The 22,371-nt window shown below is 41.9% G+C and overlaps 1 protein-coding gene across 2 annotated transcripts in view; it reads left to right on the forward strand.

Annotated features, from left to right (window-relative positions):
• Nucleotides 1–22,371, forward strand: part of syne1a (spectrin repeat containing, nuclear envelope 1a) — a 286,238-nt gene that overhangs the window by 50,868 nt on the left and 212,999 nt on the right. For both annotated transcript variants that reach the window (XM_079360699.1, XM_079360700.1), the window contains exons 55-70: nucleotides 365–724; nucleotides 2,223–2,359; nucleotides 5,959–6,136; nucleotides 8,535–8,717; nucleotides 9,347–9,490; nucleotides 10,818–10,973; nucleotides 11,898–12,062; nucleotides 12,857–13,029; nucleotides 13,232–13,385; nucleotides 13,572–13,715; nucleotides 14,075–14,239; nucleotides 14,383–14,700; nucleotides 15,228–15,383; nucleotides 17,921–18,091; nucleotides 21,441–21,767; nucleotides 22,193–22,345. In XM_079360699.1, coding sequence (XP_079216825.1) covers nucleotides 365–724; nucleotides 2,223–2,359; nucleotides 5,959–6,136; nucleotides 8,535–8,717; nucleotides 9,347–9,490; nucleotides 10,818–10,973; nucleotides 11,898–12,062; nucleotides 12,857–13,029; nucleotides 13,232–13,385; nucleotides 13,572–13,715; nucleotides 14,075–14,239; nucleotides 14,383–14,700; nucleotides 15,228–15,383; nucleotides 17,921–18,091; nucleotides 21,441–21,767; nucleotides 22,193–22,345 — 3,084 coding nt within the window. The remainder of the gene's footprint in view (nucleotides 1–364; nucleotides 725–2,222; nucleotides 2,360–5,958; nucleotides 6,137–8,534; nucleotides 8,718–9,346; nucleotides 9,491–10,817; nucleotides 10,974–11,897; nucleotides 12,063–12,856; nucleotides 13,030–13,231; nucleotides 13,386–13,571; nucleotides 13,716–14,074; nucleotides 14,240–14,382; nucleotides 14,701–15,227; nucleotides 15,384–17,920; nucleotides 18,092–21,440; nucleotides 21,768–22,192; nucleotides 22,346–22,371) is intronic.

Below are 22,371 nucleotides of genomic sequence, written 5' to 3' on the forward strand. Positions count from 1 at the left end.
GAGTAGCTTTGTAACAACCGAACAAGGCAATCAGTGCATCAGGGTCAATTGAAATCATACATTTTAAAACACCAGCTACAGATGTCCTGCCAATCAGAGACAAGACCAAATAGACTAACCTTTGCAGTATTACATCTGTCTCAAAATATTAGCATACATGTTGTTTATCTTTTGATGATACAGTAGTGTATCACAACTGTGCTGTGGTTTGAATCAAGATGATAAGCAATAGAAGGGGATGGAAAAGCAGGATGACATCTATGTTTGCAGCTTTAAATAGAATCCACTGCATCCGTAGATGCGGTTTCCGTAGCCACAGTTTCCGTAGCAACTTTGGTGTCTTTCCACCCCTCTGTCTTTTCAGGAGCGTGTTGAGAGTCGTCTCCTGGAGGGTCGAGAGCGCTTGACTCGTGTGCGTCGGAGTGCCGCGTCCACGGCAGAACACACGGCAGCGGGTGGCTGCGAAGCCATGGACCGCCAGTTGGGGGCGCTGTCGCAGGCTCTGGAGCAGTGGGAGGGGGCTGCCCTGAGGGCCAGGGATGGCCTGGAAGGGGCCCTAGCTTCTGCTGCTGCATCAGAGGAAGAGTATGACCGCCTCACCGCCCGCCTTGAGGAAGAGTTGAAAGAACTTGATGGACGGCTAAAGGGGTGGAGCCAGGAGCTGATTAAAGCTGAGGGGCGGAGCAACGGTGAAGAAGCAGTGGATGGATGGCAGCTGGCAAAGGTATAGTAGCATGGGATTAAAATGAATGGCAGCATAATGTCTTAAATTTTCAGTTTTTAACTGCTCGTGAGGGTTTATTTAAAAATGGTAGATAATGAAAAACTCTTCGATTCAGCTGGAATTTAGGTTGGCAAACTGTCAATGTGTAGAAAATGTGTGAGGCTTGTACTGTACTTTTTTAATTTCAGAGAAAATGATTGGCATGGTTTAATACCCACACACTAACATACACACACACACAGACTGTGCAGACATATATTGTCTGCATTCAGCCAAGCTTTCTCTGTCAGTAATTATCCATTCTATTTGTTAATCCTAAAAAAAGATTAGTTTGTAAATCAGCTTTACTGGGATGATGAACAAGTGACAGCTACAATCCCGTCAATTTCCCTTGTTTTTCTCTTTCCTTCTGTCCGCTAGACCCCTCCCCCTTTAATTTTTTTTGCCATTATTTCCCACTATCTCTCCCGCCCAAACATTCCTCCGTTCAGTTCCGTCCCCTTTACCCTTTCTGTACTCTGACATGTTTAAACTGAATTGTATAGGGATGTCTGTCTGGACTGCAGGGGTTGTTTCTTAGATGCTCTCGCTCCTCACCTCCCCTGCTGCTCTGTTTCTAACATCCACAGGATGTTTATACTGTGACAATTTCTCTGTATTGTCAAAGCCAAGGCAGCATGTCCACCCTCAAACTCCCTCCCAGCCATGCCTTTCTCCCGTTTCCCTCAATTTGGGGCTGTCAAAGATCATAGGAGGAGTCTTTTTCCCCCTCCTCCGCTCCTCCTCCTCCAGCCCTTTTCCTGTATCCAGCCTTGTTTTCGTTACGCACTCATTTGTGTGCATTTCCAACCAGTCCTGCATCTGCGAGGGCTGACAGCTGAATTCCACTGGGAGAGAGTGTGAGAGAGTGAGAGAGGGAGGTAAAATGTGTGAGAGAGAATGAGTGCAAGTGGTAGTGGGAGGAGGAAGAGGGAGAGACGAGGGAAGATAAAGTATTGGAAGAATAGGAGGAGGGAAGGAGAAGAGTGAGAGGAGAGCAACGGGTGCAGGAGAGCACAGAGAGAGAGAGAGAGAGAGAGAGAGAGAGAGGGAGGGTTGCTTACTGGTCATACGTCAGAAAGAGAGCGAGCGGGTGAGAATCACAGAGAGAGGGAGAGCTTGTACATATTTCATGGGACAAGATTTCATGACTGTGTGAGTGCAGAATGTGAGGCACGCTGAGGAGAGCGGGAAAATATTATCCTCAGCTCCTTCCTGCCACACTCCGTGAAGAACAGAAATGCTATTGTACGAGCAGCACTGTGAGTATGTGTCAGAGCGTGTATGTGCGTATGAATGTGAGAAGAGTGAGAAGGACCGAGCCAGGGTGTGAATAGGAATGTGAGTGCACTTAGTGAAGGGTGTCATACAGATTCGCTGGGTGCTTGTCTTTCCTTGACACAACCACACACACACACACTGACAGCTGGTGTGTGGTTTTTTTTTTTGTGTTGTTTAGGACATACTGGAAGGCTTACAGAGTGCCGAGCCGATGGCAGAGAAGTTGAAAGGCCAACTGAACGATCTGGTACGATACTCCAGAGACCTGGGCTCACAATCCGACCGGGTCACAGCGCTCATCAAACAGCACAACAGGTGAGAGGAATCTTTCTGCTTTACAGGAGCGTGTTTGTGAAATGTTCTGATTTAGAAGATTAGCAGTCAAAGTCTGGATGATAGCTTAAAACTATTATGACAAAAGTGGTTGACATTTGTTTGAGATCAAAAGTGTTTACTTGTCCAATTACATTCTTGATTCTATGTGAAACATCAGAACACATCTCATTTGCATAATTGCACTTTTTCTTTGGCTTCAATTAGGATCATTGTGATGACTTTTGCATCTATTTACTGTATCATGATATTGACTCTGAATATCTCTATTTAATGTAATTCTGATTGAGGTGTATTGCAATGTACAGCAACTCAAGCTAAGATTCGATATAATGCATGGCGTGCTGTAATAATTCACAATTCAGTCATTGATATATTTATTTATTTTACCTTCAAACATGACATAAGCACCACTGTAAGGAGTCATTTATTACTGACCAGTGAGAGAAATTGCAAGTATCAGGACTTTGATATAATTTTTTCACATCCCTAATTTTGATTAAAAAAAAATTCAACCATACTGCAGAGCTTTGTTCTAAGTGTTGTGCAAAGGTATTTTGCATATCAGTTGATTAAATATTGCACACAATCCAGTATATTACACAGTGCCATAGTCACTCCATAACACAGCAAATGTATCCAAGAAAAACTAGATTGAGATTGAGGGCAGAGATTTCCCCACAAACACCTCTTCCATGTGTGAGTGGGAAGGATTAGGGCTCCGTTTTACAAGCTTATTTGTGTAAGAGGAGTAGGTGGCTTTATATGTGTGTGGCCATCTCTGCTCACAAAGCATGTGTGTGTGTGTTTTCCTCAGCTAGACGGAAGTGAAAGATGACAGAGAGCAGCAGAGCCACCAGTTGCTACGCGACATTTAACTACCTTCCCCTCACCTCTGCTTGTCTCTTGTGTTTGTGCCCCTTCCTTTTATTTTATTTTATGCAAGGTCGAGAGTGATTAGAAGGAAATCAGTTCGATTTGGATAGTCTTTTATTCCATGCTGCTACATTGCATGCCTTAGTCTTCAAACAAACCTCCAAGTGCCTGCTTTAAACCCATGAGTTAGCTTGTGTTCACTGGGAGCTTGTTTGTGAGCACACCATGAAAAGCCTTCCCAAAAGAACAGCAGTGCATGCAAAAGAACATTCATGCACTCAAGCACACACATTTATCACATGCTAACACAAGTGTGAACATCCACAATTGTGCACACATCTCCTTCATTTACATAGATGCAATATTAACTGAGACATTTTTGAGATATTGCCAGTGAGTGTGACTAATATTTATTGGCAGTGCATCTCAGTGAGGTCAACTTGTTTGAGATGCTTTGGCGGGAAAATTGGTTTGGCTGCCGATTTGTAAAGAACAGCACCCGTTGTCAGTCACTTCGCTTTCAGTCTATAATCGACTTGGCCTGTGTACTCTTTGCACCTGTCCTGCATTTAGCGCTGCAGAAAGAAAAGCATGAAGAGGGAGAGGAGGAAATGAAATCTCTACTTTGCATAGCACATGCCTGGTTTAGTCAGTAACAGCAGAACAAAAAAAGAGCCTCTTCCACTCTCATGTTATTCCCACTGTGCTTCTTCTTTCTGCCTTCATCGTGTCACTGAAAACTCAAGGGTGTTTGTGTGCTTTCTGCTTGTGTCTGCGTGTGTTGATAAAACATTGTGTACATTTTTTTTCCCAAGCCTCCCTTTGGACATCACCTCTTGCTTAAACACCTGCGCACCTTGTTTTCCTGCTGTCATCCCTTTTTATTCCTTCATCCACTCTCCCCTTGCTTTATCCTTCACCCACTGCCCGATATTTATGAGACCCAGTGACCCTTTTCTTCTGTTGTCTGACATTTTCACCATCTGCATTAATTCAGCCTCATGCAAATTAGAGTTAAGCATGTTGGTTCCTGGAAATGTCAATTTTAAAAGAGTTTTCTTTGTTTTTTGAATAATTTAAGAAGTACATTTTACCAGTGGTGTTATGTGCAATCAATATATATTTTTTTGACATTTTAAACCCTCACCCTCAGACATTACAGCCATATTTTACATTTTATTCATATTTTTTCTCTGTTCGATGCTCTGAAAGGAAAAATAGAATGAAGATGGCTGTCAAGGTTGACCGGCTGAGAAAGTATTTTCACAGGAGACAGGCATAGATTTCCCATCACAGTCCTGTTATTCTTTTTAAATATTACCACTAGTATGTATAGCTTAAACCATGATGCAGTCACTATCCTTACGTGTACATGCAGAACACTACTTCCTGATAAAAAATGCAAAAATATCTGTATCGGAAGTAATGTAAATATTGTATTAGTTTTGTTTCCTTTTGCCATTTCTACTCCACAGGCTCCGCATTCGTCAACAGAGCTGTCAATCATAATATTTTATAACTTTTAGCTTTTAGCATAAAAAACTCATTAAAAATGGTAAAGAGACTTAAAACTTGTTATAGTGCTTTTCTAGTCTTCTGACTTCTTCTTTCACACTGTCACACCGACCCATTCACACACTGACGTCAGAGCACAGTGTCCATTAGTGTTAACTAATCCCATTCATACACATCCATACACCACAAGGGGAGCCACTTGGGGCTTTAGTGTGTTGCCCAAGGAAACATCAGAAGTGCATGCAGGATCTGGGGATCAAACCTGCGATCTTTCGGCTTAGAGATGGCCGAGTCCACCACTGAGCCACAGCCGCCACCAAGGAAGTTTCTCAGAGAAAAATGACCTGAACACAAATCGCCTTGATAATAACAAACTTTAAGTTCATACTCCTTTCAACTACTTCTCAAATGTTTATATTGAAGTAACAAATTGTTTGACCTTTTCTTTTGTTATTCTTTCTATTGATTATAATTATTTACTTTGTCAATCTGCCTTAGTTTGTTTCTAGGTTCATCTTGTTTCTTACATGCCCAAAATAACATTTTAAATCAAATCTAACTTTTGTAAAATATGTCCCCTTTTTCTTTGCTCCACACGGCTAGAACAATTAACCATTTCTGCACTTCATCTTTCCAGCTATATAGTTTTAAGACTGTATGAACAAAATAAAAGATACTCATATTGTGATGAGTTCCTCTAAAATGTCTCTATATGCCTCTATAGAGTACAGCATCCCCTATGCTGTAACCCTATGCCTGTAGTCATCCCTTCCCATCGCTTTTTCTTGCAGCATCAATCTGTCACCCCCTTTCTCCATCTTGTCACCCCTGTGAACTCTTACCCCACTCATATGTTGCCTCTCAACCCCCCACCCAAGCAATGCCCCTCACCCCCATCCCCCACACTCCCTCTTTGGCCCGACACTCATTGCTTCCACTTCACCCATTTTGCCATTTCTCCACCTGGCCCTTTCCCAGTCCTGCTCCTCTCTCAGGCTTCCCTCCTCCCTCCCTAATGTGAGCACAGTATGTACAGTTTTTGATGTACATATAGTTTTGATGGGCAGCAGAAAGCACATCACTCTCTCTGGTTGTAACCCAATTCTTTCTTTCTTTTTTTATTCATTCAAGGTTAATTCCAACCGGTGATCGTCTTATCTCAGTCCTTAATGTCTCTATCTTTCCCACAGTCTCAGTCTGCGTGCATCCAGGGAGTGTCAAAATAAGGAGCGGTTGTTGGAGCAGAGGTTTCGTGCAGCCCTGAGAGACTTCCAACAGTGGTTGGTCAACGCCAAAATCAGCACGGCCAAATGTTTTGATGTGCCGCAAAATGTCGCTGAGGCCTCAACTGCTCTGCAAAGGATCCAAGTAAGATATACCTTTAATTAAGATGTAACGTACCGTTATCCTGTGTCCTGAACACATCCTAGACATAAATCTGTCGTCTTCTGCAGTTCTTCCTTTGTTGTTTCTTTCTCTGCACGTTGCTGTGCAGTCTGCCCTTCAATTATTATGATTCAGTTTATTGCTTCAGGAAATATCAAGTTCCTCACCTTCTGTGAACTGGACTTCTCCCAGGACACACCTTCCAGACAGAGAACAGCAAATATACAGACTGAGTCACATTTTTATATGATTCAGAGATAAAAAAGAAGGTAGAATTGATATCTTGACTTTCATTGGACAATGATTTAATCCTGCCTTCTGAGTAACACCCACATTTTTAATAATTTGCTTGTGTTGCTGGATGGATAATAAAACACATTCTCACTTTCATGTCAGAGGGCTAACCATCCAAAATATATCTGCAGGCTCAGGGCTATTAACGAGCTCCAGTGAAGCTGCAAAGATTTCAGAGAAAGCAGCAGTTAATTGTAGAGTTAAGGGAGTGTAATTCTTTGTAGCATATAAAAACGGTTAATCAAGGAATTAAATGAACAATCTTCTTGTCATGTAAGTCTTTTTGTCTGTGTTTTTCCGGGTGCACTTTAAATCTATTGTTGCTAATTACCAGCTACTGATTGCTTTCAATTGTCTTCAGATGCATTTTCCAGCTAAGAAATGATTGCTTTACATAAAATGAAATGATGCAATAGTTGAAGAAGCAATCTGCTTTCAATGGGCGACTGCTCGAAGGGATGTCTGTGTTGACATGCCCACTATTGAGTGTCCTCGGGTGGGCCTTCCATGGGCCGGGAAAAGCTGAAAGTGGGCTCAGGGCCAAAAGAGGGATGAGAGAAAGCTCCACAGTGGGGTCTCTGTGACATTCTCTTTAAAATATCTCTGTGTTTCTCTCTCTGAGAAGCTGGCAGGTGTAACAGTCTCTTAAAAGCACCCCAGGGCCCTTGGCTAAGAGTCGGGTGCTTGGCGTTTAAGGTAGACATGCCCACATCTCTGCACCAGACGGTTAATTACCTCTCAGGCACTTGACCATGTCCACCACTACATACCCACCAAGGAATTGAAATTCTTGCCCTGAGCTGAGCTCAAATAATAAGACGATTATTCTTCACTAATATAGGAAAGAACTTGATTGTGTGCCAATGTTTGAGGTTCTTATTCATTGTGGCGTCTGCACAGCAAGGCTAAATAACTGAATCGACAGTTGCATAAAGAGAAAGGTCGGAGTATCAGAAAAGCAATGAGGACATCATTTTCCAGAATCCTGTCACGTAAGGTGTAAGGTGTCCTTTCAGAAGTTTCTGGTGTTGCTTTGAGGACGAGAGAGAAAATGTCACAGAGAATATGGCAGAGCAGGAGAGAGGAGGCGCGGTCATGTTTTATTTATTATTGACTTGGTGAGGAATGTGGAACAATGTTTCCACATGGCTGACCTCCAGGAGGGCTTGAGTGGGAGGGGCAGAGGGGGCATCCATTGTGTCACGCTTAATTGGTGGTATACAGTTACATTGGGAGGGTAGAGAATGGTAGTAAGTGTGGAAAAGAGAAGACTGTGAATGAACAGGGCAGACAGAGAAAGTCAACACAGACAGACTTTACATGCTTGTGTGTGGCTCTACTGTACCAGTGGGTGTGTGTGTGTTTAAGGAGTCTGAAGCTGTGGTGTGTGTAAGTGATGTGCTGACTGCACAGATGGTGGAGTGGTCCCTGCTGCGCTACTGTCATCGGCTCAGTTCTGAGGGAGGGGTGTGTGTGTGTGTGTGTGTGTGTGTGTGTGTGTGTGTGTGTGTGTGTGTGTGTGTGTGTGTGTGTGTGTGTGTGTGTGTGTGTGTGTGTGTGTGTGTGTGTGTGTGTGTGTGTGTGTGTGTGTGTGTGTGTGTGTGTGTGTGCGTGTGCTTACATTTCCTGGCTATAGAGGAGGTACGTTAAACCCACACATTTCAGGCTCAACTACTTTCCTTATCTGTGATTGCCTCCCTGGGTCAGACGGATCTTTCTGCCTACGCTTATGGAATAAGTAAAGAGTCTGGACTGTCTAATTACTCCTGTCGTTAAGTGAGATTCACAGACTCACAAAAAAAAAATCTGTCAGCCATGGAGGGAAGAGCTACATACAATTACCAATTAGCTATTGTATTTAAAGTGAAAGACAAAAACAAGTTGGAGAATGTTATTCAGTCCTTTTCTTTTTTTTTTCCTCCTCCCTTCACTTTCACTCCCTCCCTCCTCCCTGTGTGTGTGTTTGTGTGTGTGTGTGTGTGTGTGTGTGTGTGTGTGTGTGTGTGTGTGTGTGTGTGTGTGTGTGTGTTTATGTTTAGAGTTAAATAGTCACAGTTCCTTTGTCTTCGTCTGTGTATCCCCACAGGAGTTCTTGAGTGACAGGGAGCATGGTCAGGCCAGGCTGAGTACAGTAGGTGCCAGTGGGGAGCTGCTGATGGCTGTGGTGTCCAAAGACAGAGTTGAGGGAATCAAGGCCAAGGTGGCAAACGCCAGAGAGGACTGGAAGAGCCTGATGAGTAACCTGCAGACGAAGGAAGATGCGCTCAAGGTTGGTTAATATTCTCTTTTTTTTGTTCACAAAAAAGGCAAATCTGGACTGCAGAGGGACGTGATGCTTGATCGAGAATTAACTGCTTTCATTTGGATTTGTAAATGAGTGCAGAGTTCAGTTTGTAATGACACTTTTTTTCTTTCCCCTGGGACTATAAAATGTACAGATATTGAAAGTAATTTGATATTCATCTTTGATCAATGAATGAATTTATTCATGTTCTACAATGAGCAGATTATTTGATAAACTGGGTTTGTCAGTCAATGCAGAATCAGCTCATTTCAGTCTTTTTCCACAACCTCTCTCTTCTTGTTTTTACACCCAACCCAACTCCCAGAAATACAGACACATATACACATATAAAACATCAATAGAAATATAGGACAAATATCAATGTTTCCTTCCTCCAACAAATGGCCAACATAAGTAAATGAATAACTGATAACTGTGAACAGGCAAACACAAACAAACATAAACAAATGAAAACAGGATGTGTGTGCAATTTATAGTAAGCGATTTCTATGGCACATGTTAACAAATTGAAAAACCAGACGATCTCCAGTGGCTCAAGAATATGTTGTGAAACTTGGGGGTTGTATTTGACAAGTCAAGTGTCTCATTTGCAGAATCTGCAGTCCCAGATGAAGGAGTTTGACGCTAGTGCTGAGCCTCTGCAGGACTGGCTGAACAGCACAGAGGTCAGAGTTCAGGAGAGCAGTGCTCGACTACATGACCTCCCAGCCAAGAAACACGAGCTCAGCAAACTACAGGTATTGTGAATCCCTCTGTCAATTTCTTTTTACACAGGTGCATCTGTGTAACTCTTCTCTTGTCTGACTCTTCTGTCTTGAGTTTTTCTAATTAATACATTTCTGTTTCCTCTCACTCAAAGATCACAGCTCCTACTTTATTGTGGCTATTCATGGATCTTCCTCTTGGCTTATATTGTGTTTTATACACAGACCTTAATAATCAACATATTTGCAGTACTTCAGCATGGTAAACTGTACTGTAAAATTGCAGTATATCATACTGAGAGTGTGCCTTTTAGCTGCCGTAACTGACTCAAGTAAAGCCTGTCATTACACCATAAATTGAATATTAAGTAGATTTTCCAAGGACACTAAATAGTTGTAGCTCTCCATCAGATATGCATCCCTAAAGTGCAATCTCAAATCAGCTGGGAAAAGAGGAGGACCTAATTACATTTGTCGAGCACCGCTGGATCAAAATAGAGCCTCGACTTCACACAATAGTCAGAGGAATGGTCCAGAAATCTAATTAATTCTCCTTCTGTCACAGCTGAAGCGCTGCGTGGCTAAAAGGCTCTTTTCAGGATGTGATAACAGCACCTTCCGTGTCTGGCTGAGACAAAAAAAACAAAGAAAGGCACAAAGCGTTAAAAGATAAAACTGACAAAAGAGAAAAAAAAAATATCAAGCCCATCTCAAAGCTCTGCCCTTATCGTTGTTGCTATTTTTGTATTTACTCAGTCGCCTACTGTAGCGCTTCTCCTCACTGCCTTTTGTCTGGCCCTGCAAGCAATTACATTTCTTCCCAAAGCACCACAAGTACAATACGGTACATGCAGGCTGTGGAGTCTGCACCTATGTTGGCAAAATCCTCTTTACCTTTTCACATATAACCCCCCCCCCCTTCTTTGAAGAATCTCATCATTCTTGTCTCCTGTCTGTGCTGTGATGTCCAACTGAAAAAACACATTTCTATTAAAAAATAGGAGAAATATTGCTGATGCTGTTCTTTTATGAGTTCCTTTACTCGTTTCTTAATCCGTGTGTTTTGATGTGCTCCTGTTGCCCCGTCTGCTTTTGTGAGATGTTAAACAACCTTGTATTCCTCCTCTGTGCCTCTCCACCTCCCTTTTCTATCTCTGCTTTCATATATTTTTTTTTTCATTTCAATTTCCCTTCCACTCAAAATGTTACGGTGCTTACACACAACCTCTCCAATGTTCTCCATTTCATCTGCCGTCGCTTTGAACCCTGCTCTTTCAACTGTGCTAACCCACATCTAACTGGGCCTTCTTTTTTTCATTTCTCCACTTCCTTCTCCTCCTCCTGCTTCATCCTTGTCCAGTCTGTGCTGGAGGAGATGGCCAGTCGTGAGGCAGAGCTGGGCAGGCTCAGGGAACGAGCTCATCGTCTCTGGGAGGGACAAGCAGCAGGCAAGGGTTTTGTCCATCGTGTGTCCCAGCTGTCTGCTCAGTACCTAGCTCTCAGCAACTTAACAAAGGTAATACTACTTCCGCATCTGTACCCTCTTACCCCCTTTTTGTGTCCGTGCGTCTGCCAGAGAAATGCTGAAAGGTGCTGCAATGTGCTTTGCTTGACTCATGTTCTCCATGTGCTAAAGACGACAGTATAGAGCTTGTTGTGCACTGTTGTTCTCTTTGATAAGCAGTTTCATGCATTATTTCCATCTGGTACATCAGTCATCGTTGCTACGATCAGCATGCACTGAGGTAGAAATAAAGGATTACACTAGGTTTCACTATCTGTTGTAATTCACCTGACTAGGTATTTGTCTTTCACATCCAAAAGGTCCTCATGGATGCAGCCTCATCAACATAAAAAAAGGCCCAGACCTAAAAGCTTACCTTTTTATCCACTGAAGTGCTTTTGAAATGCCACAGCTGAAATGTGTCAGTGCTTGAGATTCTGACCTTTTTGAAGATCTCATTAGATTGGTCACACTCTTCTGATTAATGTGATAGAGCATAGAACAAAACCTTGCGTTAACCATAGGACAATGAGAGTGCCCATACAATGATGAATGAATTTATTTCCTTTCCTGGCTAGCCGGTGACGTGCTATTTTTAGGTCTTCTTCCCTGGCAGACATGGAAACAGGAATGTAATCATTTAAAATTGCCACTTGTAGATTGTTTTTGAAACTCTCCTTTTCTTCACTCTACAGTGAGACAGATGTTTAAGATGTTTAATGGACGTCTGCAAACATAATACTTTGTGTTTGGAAAGTCCCAGGAGGTGTGCTTGAAGAGACTATAAATTCTACCAAACATAAATATTTACAGATACTGTTGTTGTACACTGAGTTTATAGATTTCTCCTCAGTCATGATGTGATTCTTAGAAGTAGCAGGAGAAATATAGAGGGCATGTGTTTCATTACTTTGTGTTGTGCTCTTATCCCCGAAGGACAAGGCCTCCAGGATTGAACGTATTGTAGGGGAACACCGCCTCTTCTCTCATGGCCTTAAAGAGCTCCAGGATTGGGTTTGTGAAGCTCACAGGGTTCTCAGCACCTGCATCTCCACCACGACAGAAAAGGGCGTGTTAGAGGACCGGATGTTACATCTGGAGGTAACGGACAAGTTGGGTGTTGGGACCAATAAAGAAATAAACCATTTTTATTGGAATGCACTTGTAATTAAAACAGCTTTATGTAGCTTTTTTTTGTTAAAATAATAAATACTACTTCATGTTGGTAATACATTGACATGTAATAGAGTTTACACGACAGACGTAGCGGCAAACAGCAAAGTAAACAAACGCAAGGGTGGAAACAACATACATTAGTGGAGAGTTGTCAGAGTGGGGCTGCTACACACTGCTGTACAAGGAACGCACAAGTGGTTTCGGGGTTTGGTGCCTTGCTCAAGGGTAACTCTGCAGTGCTTGGGAAGTGTGCTGGCACTTCTCCAACAACCAGACCAACTTAAATATCTTGAATTGCACTGGTACATGAACTGTCTACTCTCTGGTTCTTAGCCCAGGTCCTGACAGACTGAGCTACTGCCTCCATCATCTACAAATCTACAATATATAATATAACCTTTAGTGTGCTTGGCTATAAATGTCAGCTTGATTCGGGCATTGCTGAATTAATTAGTATAAATTAACATTGCACATTAGGTTGAGGGTTTTCTTGTACTGTAACCACTGTGTGTTACCACATCACCTCAGCAGACTTCTCATTTGACAACAAAGTCAAGACACAGAGGATTAATTCATTGTTTGATGCCAGTGCAGGGTGTGTCGGATTAAATCATGTCCTAGGAACCAGGCAGGTTTTCTAGACCATCTTTCTTTCAAAGAAGTAGAAGGGGAATTAAACGTGTTTGGATGTATGTCTGTGTGTTCACCTCTTTCTGTAGGCCCTACTGGCTGCACGTCAGGAGAGGGAGATCCAGCTAAAGATGCTCCTGACTAGAGGAGAAGCAGTCCAAAGAAACACATCGGTCGAGGGTGTCCCAGTGATCCGCAAACAGATCCAGGACCTCAAAGACTCATGGGACTGCCTACTTTCTGCCTCCATTCAGTGTAAAAGGTTTGTGATCATAAACCAGCCAATACGTCCAAAATTTGAGAAATGGGACTAGGAACTGTCTGGTTTTACTTGATGGATTTTTGTTGGTTAAACGGTTATGGAGTCGTTTAGATTTAGACGCATGGTTTCTTGTATATATGTGTTTTTGTGTGACGTTTATTTCCTGTGTCTTAACATCGTTTTTCTTCTCTCACTCTTATAGTCAGTTAGAAGGCGCTTTGTCACAATGGACCAGCTATCAGGAGGACGTGGGTCAGTTTGTGCTGTGGATGGATCGGGTGGAAGAGACACTCAGCTGTTCAGACAGACAGTACTCTGAGATGAGAGACAAGACCGCTAACCTGGGAAAGACAAAGGTATTACAGCTCTTATTTCTTTTCTTTTCTGTATTTACATGTTTGAGGATTGGTTTAAGCAGATATTTTACTCCTTTCATTGGTCAAGTATTTTGGAAATCCATTCTTATGTCTTGCTCTTTTTTTTAGCCTACCAAGATCCTTACAGTCAAGTACTTCACTCAGTGTGTTTTATTTATTTATTAGCTGCTCTATGAAGAAGTTCTGAGTCACAGCAGTCCTCTAGAGACCATCGCCACAAAGGGGTCCGATATGTCTGAGCACTCCACCACCCAGCAGGAGGTGCAGCAGCTGCAGTGTAGATACAACGCCCTCAAAGAAAAGGCCAAGGTACAGAACACGAAACATATAGTTTCACTCCTTACCCGGCAAGAATGTGAATATGAAGCATGCTCTTGTGTTTGTTTATTTATGTGAAATTAATTTATAATACATGATTCATTACAAATGCTCAACTTTCTGATTTACAGGTTAAAAAGCAAAATCATCATTAATTCTGATATAATGTTAGCATGCAGTAGATCTGTTCATTTTCAGATAATTGAAGTCAGAGGCATGCCATTTGGTTTAAAATCATTCCAACATGTAGAATTGTTTTTAAACAATCACTTTAACTTATTTCTGATTGCAAAATCTCCATTGTTACTGCTTTAACTCCCTGGTAATTTCTTTACCATGTTGTTTTGCAGAATGCTGTCGGTAAGGCCAAAGGTCTGGTGCTGGTCCACCAGGAATATCAGAGGGGACTACATGTGTTTGAGGACTGGCTGGAGCAAGAACAGGCCAGTCTGGCCTCATTGTCCCACCTCGAAGGAAACGTGGATACACTAGAGAAGACACTGGAACAACTACAGGTATTGACTAGGAATGGAAGTTTGAAAAAAGCTTCCGAGAATCTCTGCTCTCTTGAACAGACTGCTCTCTCACACTTTTTTTAGCGCTTTAAGTGAATTTCCTGTCCATTTATGTGTTCTTACCTTTTATACGTCTTTTGTAGGTTCTGCAGGAACACTGCTCCAACGGTCAGTCGTTACTCTCCTCTGTGCTGAGCAGCAGAGAGAGGGTTATCCCCTGGGGTATACCTCAAATAGAGGACCGAGCGCTGGATGCAGCTCAGCGAGAGTGGGGGGCCTACCAAGGCCGCTTGGAGGAGACTCAGACCCAGCTGAGCTCCACACTGACCAGGCTGAAGCAGATGGGCCAGAAATTCCTGAGCCTTGCGCAGTGGCTGGAGGAGATGGAGAAGGTGGCAAACATCAGACATCATCGGAGGTCAGACAGAGCCACAAAAGGGACTCAGCTAAAGAAACTCCAGGTCAGAGAAGGATTATTCAGCATTGAATTAAGAAAAATATTTATCATCAGAACCTTTATGACTCATATTTTCCCTCAATTTGCCTTATAAAGTTAGCTCTCAAAACAGCAAATCCAAAGTCACTCAGCAGTCTTCAGAGAGTGAAAGTTAAGAAGCATCAACAAGACACCACTTTTCTTACTTTAACCTTCACTCACACCATGCATTCTAAACAAAACAGCAGGAGACAGGAGCTATTTCTGCTATGTCTCCTCCCTTTGGAGCGCTCTTCCTGCCAGGGTCAGAATGTCAGACAGTCCCTGTTTTTTCCTTCCCTGTGTTAAGAGGGACACAAACACTTGCTTCACACTCACACGCAGATACAGACCTCTTGACCCCAATACAATGTTTATGACGTTTACTGTTTTTCTACTTTTCTTTTTTAAACAATGCTTGGCCCTTTCATCAAACAGCTAAATCTAATTTACACTTGAATACGACATATTTTAAACTAAAATTACACCTTTCTTCGTATCCTTTCTGAACAGGGATGTCTTGAGACAGTGCTCGCACGGCAAGGAGAAGTCGATGGCCTCTCCTCTCTGGCACAGCAGGTTCTGGAGGAGACCTACATCAGTAGTCGTGTTAGCGTTACTGCCACACAGCTCACAGCCCGCTACCATTCTCTGCTGCTCAACATACAGGTTAGGCACTTCCTGTTGTTGCTACTTAGTGATGGGTTTTTTTAAACTTTAGAAGATACTTCTTTTTTTTAATTTTTGATCTTTTGTAATGGTTTATATGAACTTAAAACCAGTGAGGATTTGAACACTGCAGTTTAACAGTGACAGATAAAAGTTTATAGGCACAGTAATAGTACATGATGTGCATAGAGGCATCAGAATCAGTTTTTATGGCCAAGTACAAAATAAATTTTGTCTCTCGTGTATACTGTAGGTGCGTAAGAAAAAAAACAAGACTAAAATAACAAGTATTTAAATAAAATAAAATATAAGAAGTAATTACCATTTTTTAAAATACAATTTGAAAATGTCAAATATAAATGATAATAGAGAATAAAAAATGTAATTAAAAAAACACGTACCCTTTTTACATTTTGTGTTTTTCAGACATTCAGACATTCAACTGTAGATATTAAGAAATCTTTATTATTAAAGCAATTACACTTCATGATGTTTATAACAAGCTTGTTAATGGGGAGGTTCCTCTGAAATCAGCTTCTGTTTTTTTTAAGTCAGTTTAGCTCGCGGTCATTAAGGTTCTCAAATGCTGTCTTGTATATTTTACTGAGACTTTTGACACTTTCTCCAAGGTATGAGAAAGATCAATCAAGTGACATATCCAAAGTCTGTGAAATTACATTTTCCTGAAAGGCTTGAAATACTTAAAAAAATATGTAAATGTTCCAAAGAAACCACTCAACACTCCCGGTGAAAACACTGCGTGCCACTTCTTATTTGGGATAATGAAAAAAATAATCTGTTTTTGGAATGGCAGAAACCGTGTTAGAGACACAAATATATCTTGACTCTTCGTCCCTACTACATCTTGTTAATATCAGAATTGTTGTGTCTTATGTTGACATCCAGAATCAGTTCATATATAAAACAGATACTCTTGAGGAGTTTTTCATTTAACAGACAAATCACCCTTCAGACAGCGTCAGCAGATGTGTAGCTCTTAAGAATCTCAATTAATTCAAAACATGGCTTAATGTAGTTAGCTGTGTTTCAGCAATCTTCCCTATGCACCAAATCAAATAGGAACATCCTCTTCTGATATCTTAAGTCAAGCTCCATGACCTGTGCCTTCTGCTCCTATCTTAACCCTTATAGTACCGATGATCAACAATATTTTTTTGTATAAAAGGGTTCATTTTATAGCCCTGGTTGTCAAGGAGTCCTCGAACAATAAATCTTGGTAAATACTTTTCTGGTATCATAGTTTAAGAGTAGCACAACATGAATATTCAGTAGTCTGGTTGTAGGTTTAATTACATCTTTGTTGTATTTTATCAGAGAGAGATAAAGGAAAATTGAAGTTGTGTGAAATGTTATGGGGTCTCCAGTGTCCACTGTGGGCTCTTTACACCGTTTATGCTCTCTCTCTCTCTCTCTCTCTGGGGACTGAGAGTTTGGACTTTGTTTCTCCCCATTGAAGTAGCTTTTGGAGTTATGCCTGTGTAGCTCCCCATACTCAGATCCAGCCTCTCTATTTGTCTGCTCCTCTGGGGGGGGACTAAAGGAAAATCAATGGGACTCCTCTGGTCTGGGGCTAAAGCTGTAATTAAACGCTACAGAAGGCAATCTCACACCCCGCACCAGGAGTGGAAAAGCTCTGCCTGCACTACATTGATTTTTACACCTTCAGTAACACATCTGACTTTGTGTGTGCTCGTGTGCCCCCCCCCCCAACTCCCTTTGTCTCTGTTAAACCCACACCTTTTCCTTCCCCTCTCAAAATTGACTCAAGCATGCATAAACTTACAGTTATGCCAATGCAGACACATAACATCCCTCTCATACCAAAGATGCCTGTAATTACACTATGTGAAGTGGGGGGCCATATGGGCTTGAGGTGGTAAGCTGTTACCTCTGTCTAGTCAGGAAAAGGTGTGCACTCAGCGCTCTCGGCTAATTGGAGCTTCTCACCACAGGATTTGCAAGTTGAGTGAATAATGTGTCAATGCTGCAAGAAACCCTCTCCATCCTCATGCTGTTATTGACTCAAAATCTCAGTCAAGTGGATAATGCATAAAAAAAAACCCCTCTCCACCTGGTTGTGAAGCTATTGACATTCTGGCGATGAGTGAGTAGGGGGGAGAAGGATATTTTCTGTTTGATGATCGATCAGAGAGAGTTCGGTCCTTGGTGACTGGCGGGAAGGCCGCAGAGGTTTTTCACACCTTAAAAGAAACGCACAAATCTCTGAACGTTCCCTGAATCTTCCCCCTGGTCCAAATACAGTGCAAGTCATCAGAGCAATTTTAACCTCTATAACAAAAGACAGTAGTTTATACAGTATATGATCATTTGGCTCTGTGTTTAACAATATCACACCCTCTAAGACTGAGGTGCAATAAAAACATGAACACTAACCGGAAGTAGAGTAAAAGCTCAGCTTAGAATCATGTAACTCAGGGAATTGGGACTTGATTGAAAATTGAAAATTATACATGGCGGAAAATGCTCACATAAAATATTCTTAATTCTTCATCCAGGACACCATCAAGCAGCTACAGGAGGAACGGAAGAGCATCGAGGAAGCTGAGCACCTTTGTTCCTCTTTCACTGACTGGCTCAGCTCCACTCAGAAAAACTTCACAGCACTGACCGACAGCAAGGAACCTCTTGACCGGCTCGCCATGGAGAGAAAGATGAAAAAACTAGAGGTATGCATCTTTTTACCAAAAATTCTGATGTTTTAAATTCACAGTCACACCTTCATTTGGTCATTTGATTAAAAGCTGCAGTTTTGAGCTTCATACTTCTCCCTGAGCATGTTGCAATAAATCAGTGCAGTGGTTGGATATTACCATGGTAAACTGATGAGTTAGCAAGACTTCAGTTCGAACGGAGAATTTGAGCACAAACTAATATGATTCCAGTATCAAAGCCAGCAGAAATGTCCTTGTGCAATCTAATTTTCTGCCAAGCAACATACGGTACCTGATCAAGGGGACAGATTTCTTTGGCAGCTCCAACCTGCTTGGCCAGTAAGATATGCATAAACTATCTAAGGATTGCAAAACATTCAGTTCCTTTAATATCTGACAGTATTTAAATTAAAAAAAAAATACGCTGTGGAAAAATATTTAGAACCGTTTTTTTTTTTTTTTTGCGGCGTCTATCACCCAGAGGGAAATAGCCCTGCTTGAAAACACTGCAATACGAAAAAATCTCCACTACAGTTCCCTTGGCATAGTTCATATTGAGTGTGTGTGATGAATGTGTGTATCGATTGCCTCTTTATGAAGACAAAGCAACTGCCTCTTGGAGGAAGCATAGTTGTAGGGAGAGACCTCCCACAGTGAAGCGGAGGATGAAGAAGCGGCGGTGTCAAGAGCCTGCTGGCACAGACACTGTAATTGATGCAGTGCCCTTACCGCTTCATATCACACACACACACCCACACTTCTCTCCCCTAACACTCGTTTCATACCACAAAACACGTCCAAAGTACTAACTAACAAGCCGCAGCAGCCTCTCAGACCAATGAATCCTCTGTGATTTCACACATTTTTTTAGCTTCTTTTCTTTATGTAACGCTTCATCTCATTTCTCTTTGTCTTCTTCACACACATATCCACGAAGGCATTTAAAGACAAACACATTTACGGTACATCATCTGGTGCGGGCTTTGCAGTAATTCCTGTCTGGAATCGATGCTCTGCCTCTGCATAGAGACTGAAGACATTCTGTCACCACATGTGTCCTTCCAGCTCAGCTGATAGCACACAAGTGCTCTATCACTTACTCATTTTCCTGTAGAGAGAGCCACAGGGCCTTTCTGTAAGCGAGGATCATTATACATTGACATAAGACTTGTAGTCAATAACAATGTCAAGGACCATTAGTTGGAATTAGACTTCATTTAATGCTGAGTTGTAAAAGTTGAAAGGACAAGTTATAGAGTAGTGTTGCCCCCTGTTACAATAACGTACGATTCCATACCATACCTTACTATACCACACCACACCATACCATGCTGTACCACACCATACCATACAAGCTTGGACATTGCTGCTAGGAAATTGAATTGGCTAAACCAGTACAATTAGCCAAAAATGACTTGGAAAAAACAGATGTGAAATGATACGCAACAGAATACAGCACGATGCAATGCAATGAGACAGGGCAGGGTATGACAGGAAACAGCAAGATACAGAACAATAAGATATGATGGGATGTATTGGAGGAAATTGAGGATTGAGTATTATGGGTTAGGTTAGATACAAATATTTTTGTTAGCCCATCTTGTGAAGCTTTACCTTCTCATTTTTTGTTTTCAAGTAATTACCATAGTAGTTTGATACTTTCGTACTGAATTCTGCATTACAGTGTTCCTAAAAGCATCTTCAACTCACCAGCTTCCAAGGAAATGATAAGTTTGTCCTTCTCCTTTACAATGTGAATATCCATTTATGTATTGATGTTCAAGGGCAATCTATTTTTACAGTGTTTTTGAATGTTAACTTTGTTAACCAGGGTGTCTATAGACCCACAAAAAATGTGAAATAAATCCATCCAGTCCTTTGTTTGTGGTCTGCTCAAGTCTTACAACACTGAGAAAAATGCTCTGATAATATGTCCTCTTTACTAATATCCTACCTCTGTTGGTAACTGTTAGACGTGTTTTTTTGTGCCACAGTAGATATATTGCAGAAGATAATGGAGCCTGAGGACTAATACATTACAGGAAAGAGATGTTAGTGATCATGATTTACAGTGAGTACACAAGACACTTGACATGGATAATTGGGGCTGACATGATGCACGACAGCGAACAGTATAAAGGGCACATTGTGTTCAGGACCTCATGTACAATGTAGACTACATGCTTTGCTACGGTAACATGGATTAATCTATGATCAGTTGTATGAGATGAGGCAGGTTTACATCATTGGCTATTTTCAGCAAAGAGAGCTTGTGAGACTGAACCACAGTGGTACTGTTAAGCCGAGACTGCTGAATTGTGAATTTAGGTTTGGACAGTGAGATGATACCTTTTCATAATCTAAAATATTTTTAAAATACTTCATGTAAACTCAATAACATTCTTAATATCAGCATAATCTCGAAAGTATCATTTGAAATGGGAACAAACCAGCAGTGCTGCCATGAAGGACACCCAATATCAGATGAGAATTGAGGAGCAGATAAAATGAGTTGCACAGAAGTAAATCTACTTCAAATGGCATTTAACTGCAGAGCACTCATTTAGTGCACGCGTGAAAAACACATCTATGAATTCAGATATACTGAGTGTCTCCAATTGAGGTCATAATGCAGGGACATCACCATTGTAACTGCACAGATGAACTCACCTGGAGCTTCGTATTAAGCAGCAGACATGGATGTGTTCTAAGAGACATAGGTCTTGTTATACTATATTATATTATCAACAGCAGTAGCTGGGGGCCTGGGGTTGTTGCAGTGTGAAGCCACTCTCAACTCAAGCAATAATAGACTGATGATGAAAGCTTGATGATGTCCCATGGAGGTGAGTCTGCGTGTGTATGTGATGTGTTGTGGTTGCCCTGGAAACCCCTGCAGCTATTGCTGCCCGTTAAGGGTCCTTATAATTGGGTCCTCCTTTCATATTATTCACAGTGGTTTCTCCACACCATGACCTCCAAGTCTTCTCCACACCTCACTATGCAGGTGTCAGCTTACCTGATGAGTTCAAAGCCTTTCAAACACACAGTCAGGCTGGTCTGTGTGACTGGGGCAGCACAGGAGGTGAAGGACAAAGAAATGAGTGAGACTGCGTTTGAACCTCAAAGTCGTGGAAGCTACTATTGTACAATTTTCTCCTCCCAAACATGTACTCTACTGTATTCAATGCATTTGGTAAACAAGTAGAAAGAAGCAGCTTTTGTGTTATAGTCTCTTTCCTTAGATCAGCAGTGAGTGAAATGCCCTTACTGAGGGTCATTCAATGGCTGTTTTTATTGTGATGCTGTTAAACCTGTTGCAGCAACGAGCCTGAGTTGTATTTCTGTTTTCTCTTTCACCCAGGCTCTCCAGTCTGAGCTCCAACATGGTCACAGTTTCCTGAAATCCCTGAGAGAGCGAGCAGAGCAGGCGGCGGGCTTCCTGAACGAAGCGGGAGCTGAGAGTTTAGGTGGAGAGGTAGAGGCTCGCCTCGGCCAGCTAGAGGAGCTCGCAGGTGGGCTGAGGCATGAGCACAGCTTTCTGCAGCGGGCTTTACTGCTGGCTAAAGAGTTCCAGGACCGCTATAAGGCTCAAGCCCAGTGGCTGGTGGAGACCAGGGCTTTGCTCATCAACCCAGTGGAGCCCAAGGCTGAACTGTACCAACGGAGAGCACTGCTGGCTAAGTATAAGGTATAGCAGCCATGATGTAATCTTGTCAATCACATCGATTTGTATTTAAATTGAAATTGTGAGGAAAAAGACCCTCAGAGCATGATAGTACTCAGAAATGTTGCTTTTTGTTGGGTCCGAATGGCCCCTGGATGTCACTAAATATCATTAGCCTGATGCATCACATGAGGGTCCTTGCAGGTCTTAGCCCATTAGCTACAAAACGTAACGTATTTTACTTAACTGCTTTTCTTTTTTCCAGAACTTACCGTTGCTTTATATATGTTGAAGTGCTTAGGAAAATGCTTACCTTTTTTTTTTTTTTTTTACTAAGCAATCTAATGCATCAACAGTACATCTTTATGACACACTGACCAGCTCTACAGATCGTTACTCTTCTACACTAGATAATACTAAAGATAAACATTGTCTATGTATGTCCACAGGCTTTGCTGCAGATGGTTCAGTCCCATGATGGATCCATCAGGTCAGTGGTGGAGAAAGGAGACGCTCTGCTCACCTCTGTCCACTACCCATCCATCCGAGACAAAGTGACCAGATTAAAAAGAGACTACGCTGAACTCTGTAATACTGCCATGGTGAGAGCCTGTTAACTGGCATCATA

The sequence above is a fragment of the Symphodus melops genome (assembly GCF_947650265.1).
Source record: "Symphodus melops genome assembly, chromosome: 1".
Lineage (NCBI taxonomy): Eukaryota > Metazoa > Chordata > Actinopteri > Labriformes > Labridae > Symphodus > Symphodus melops.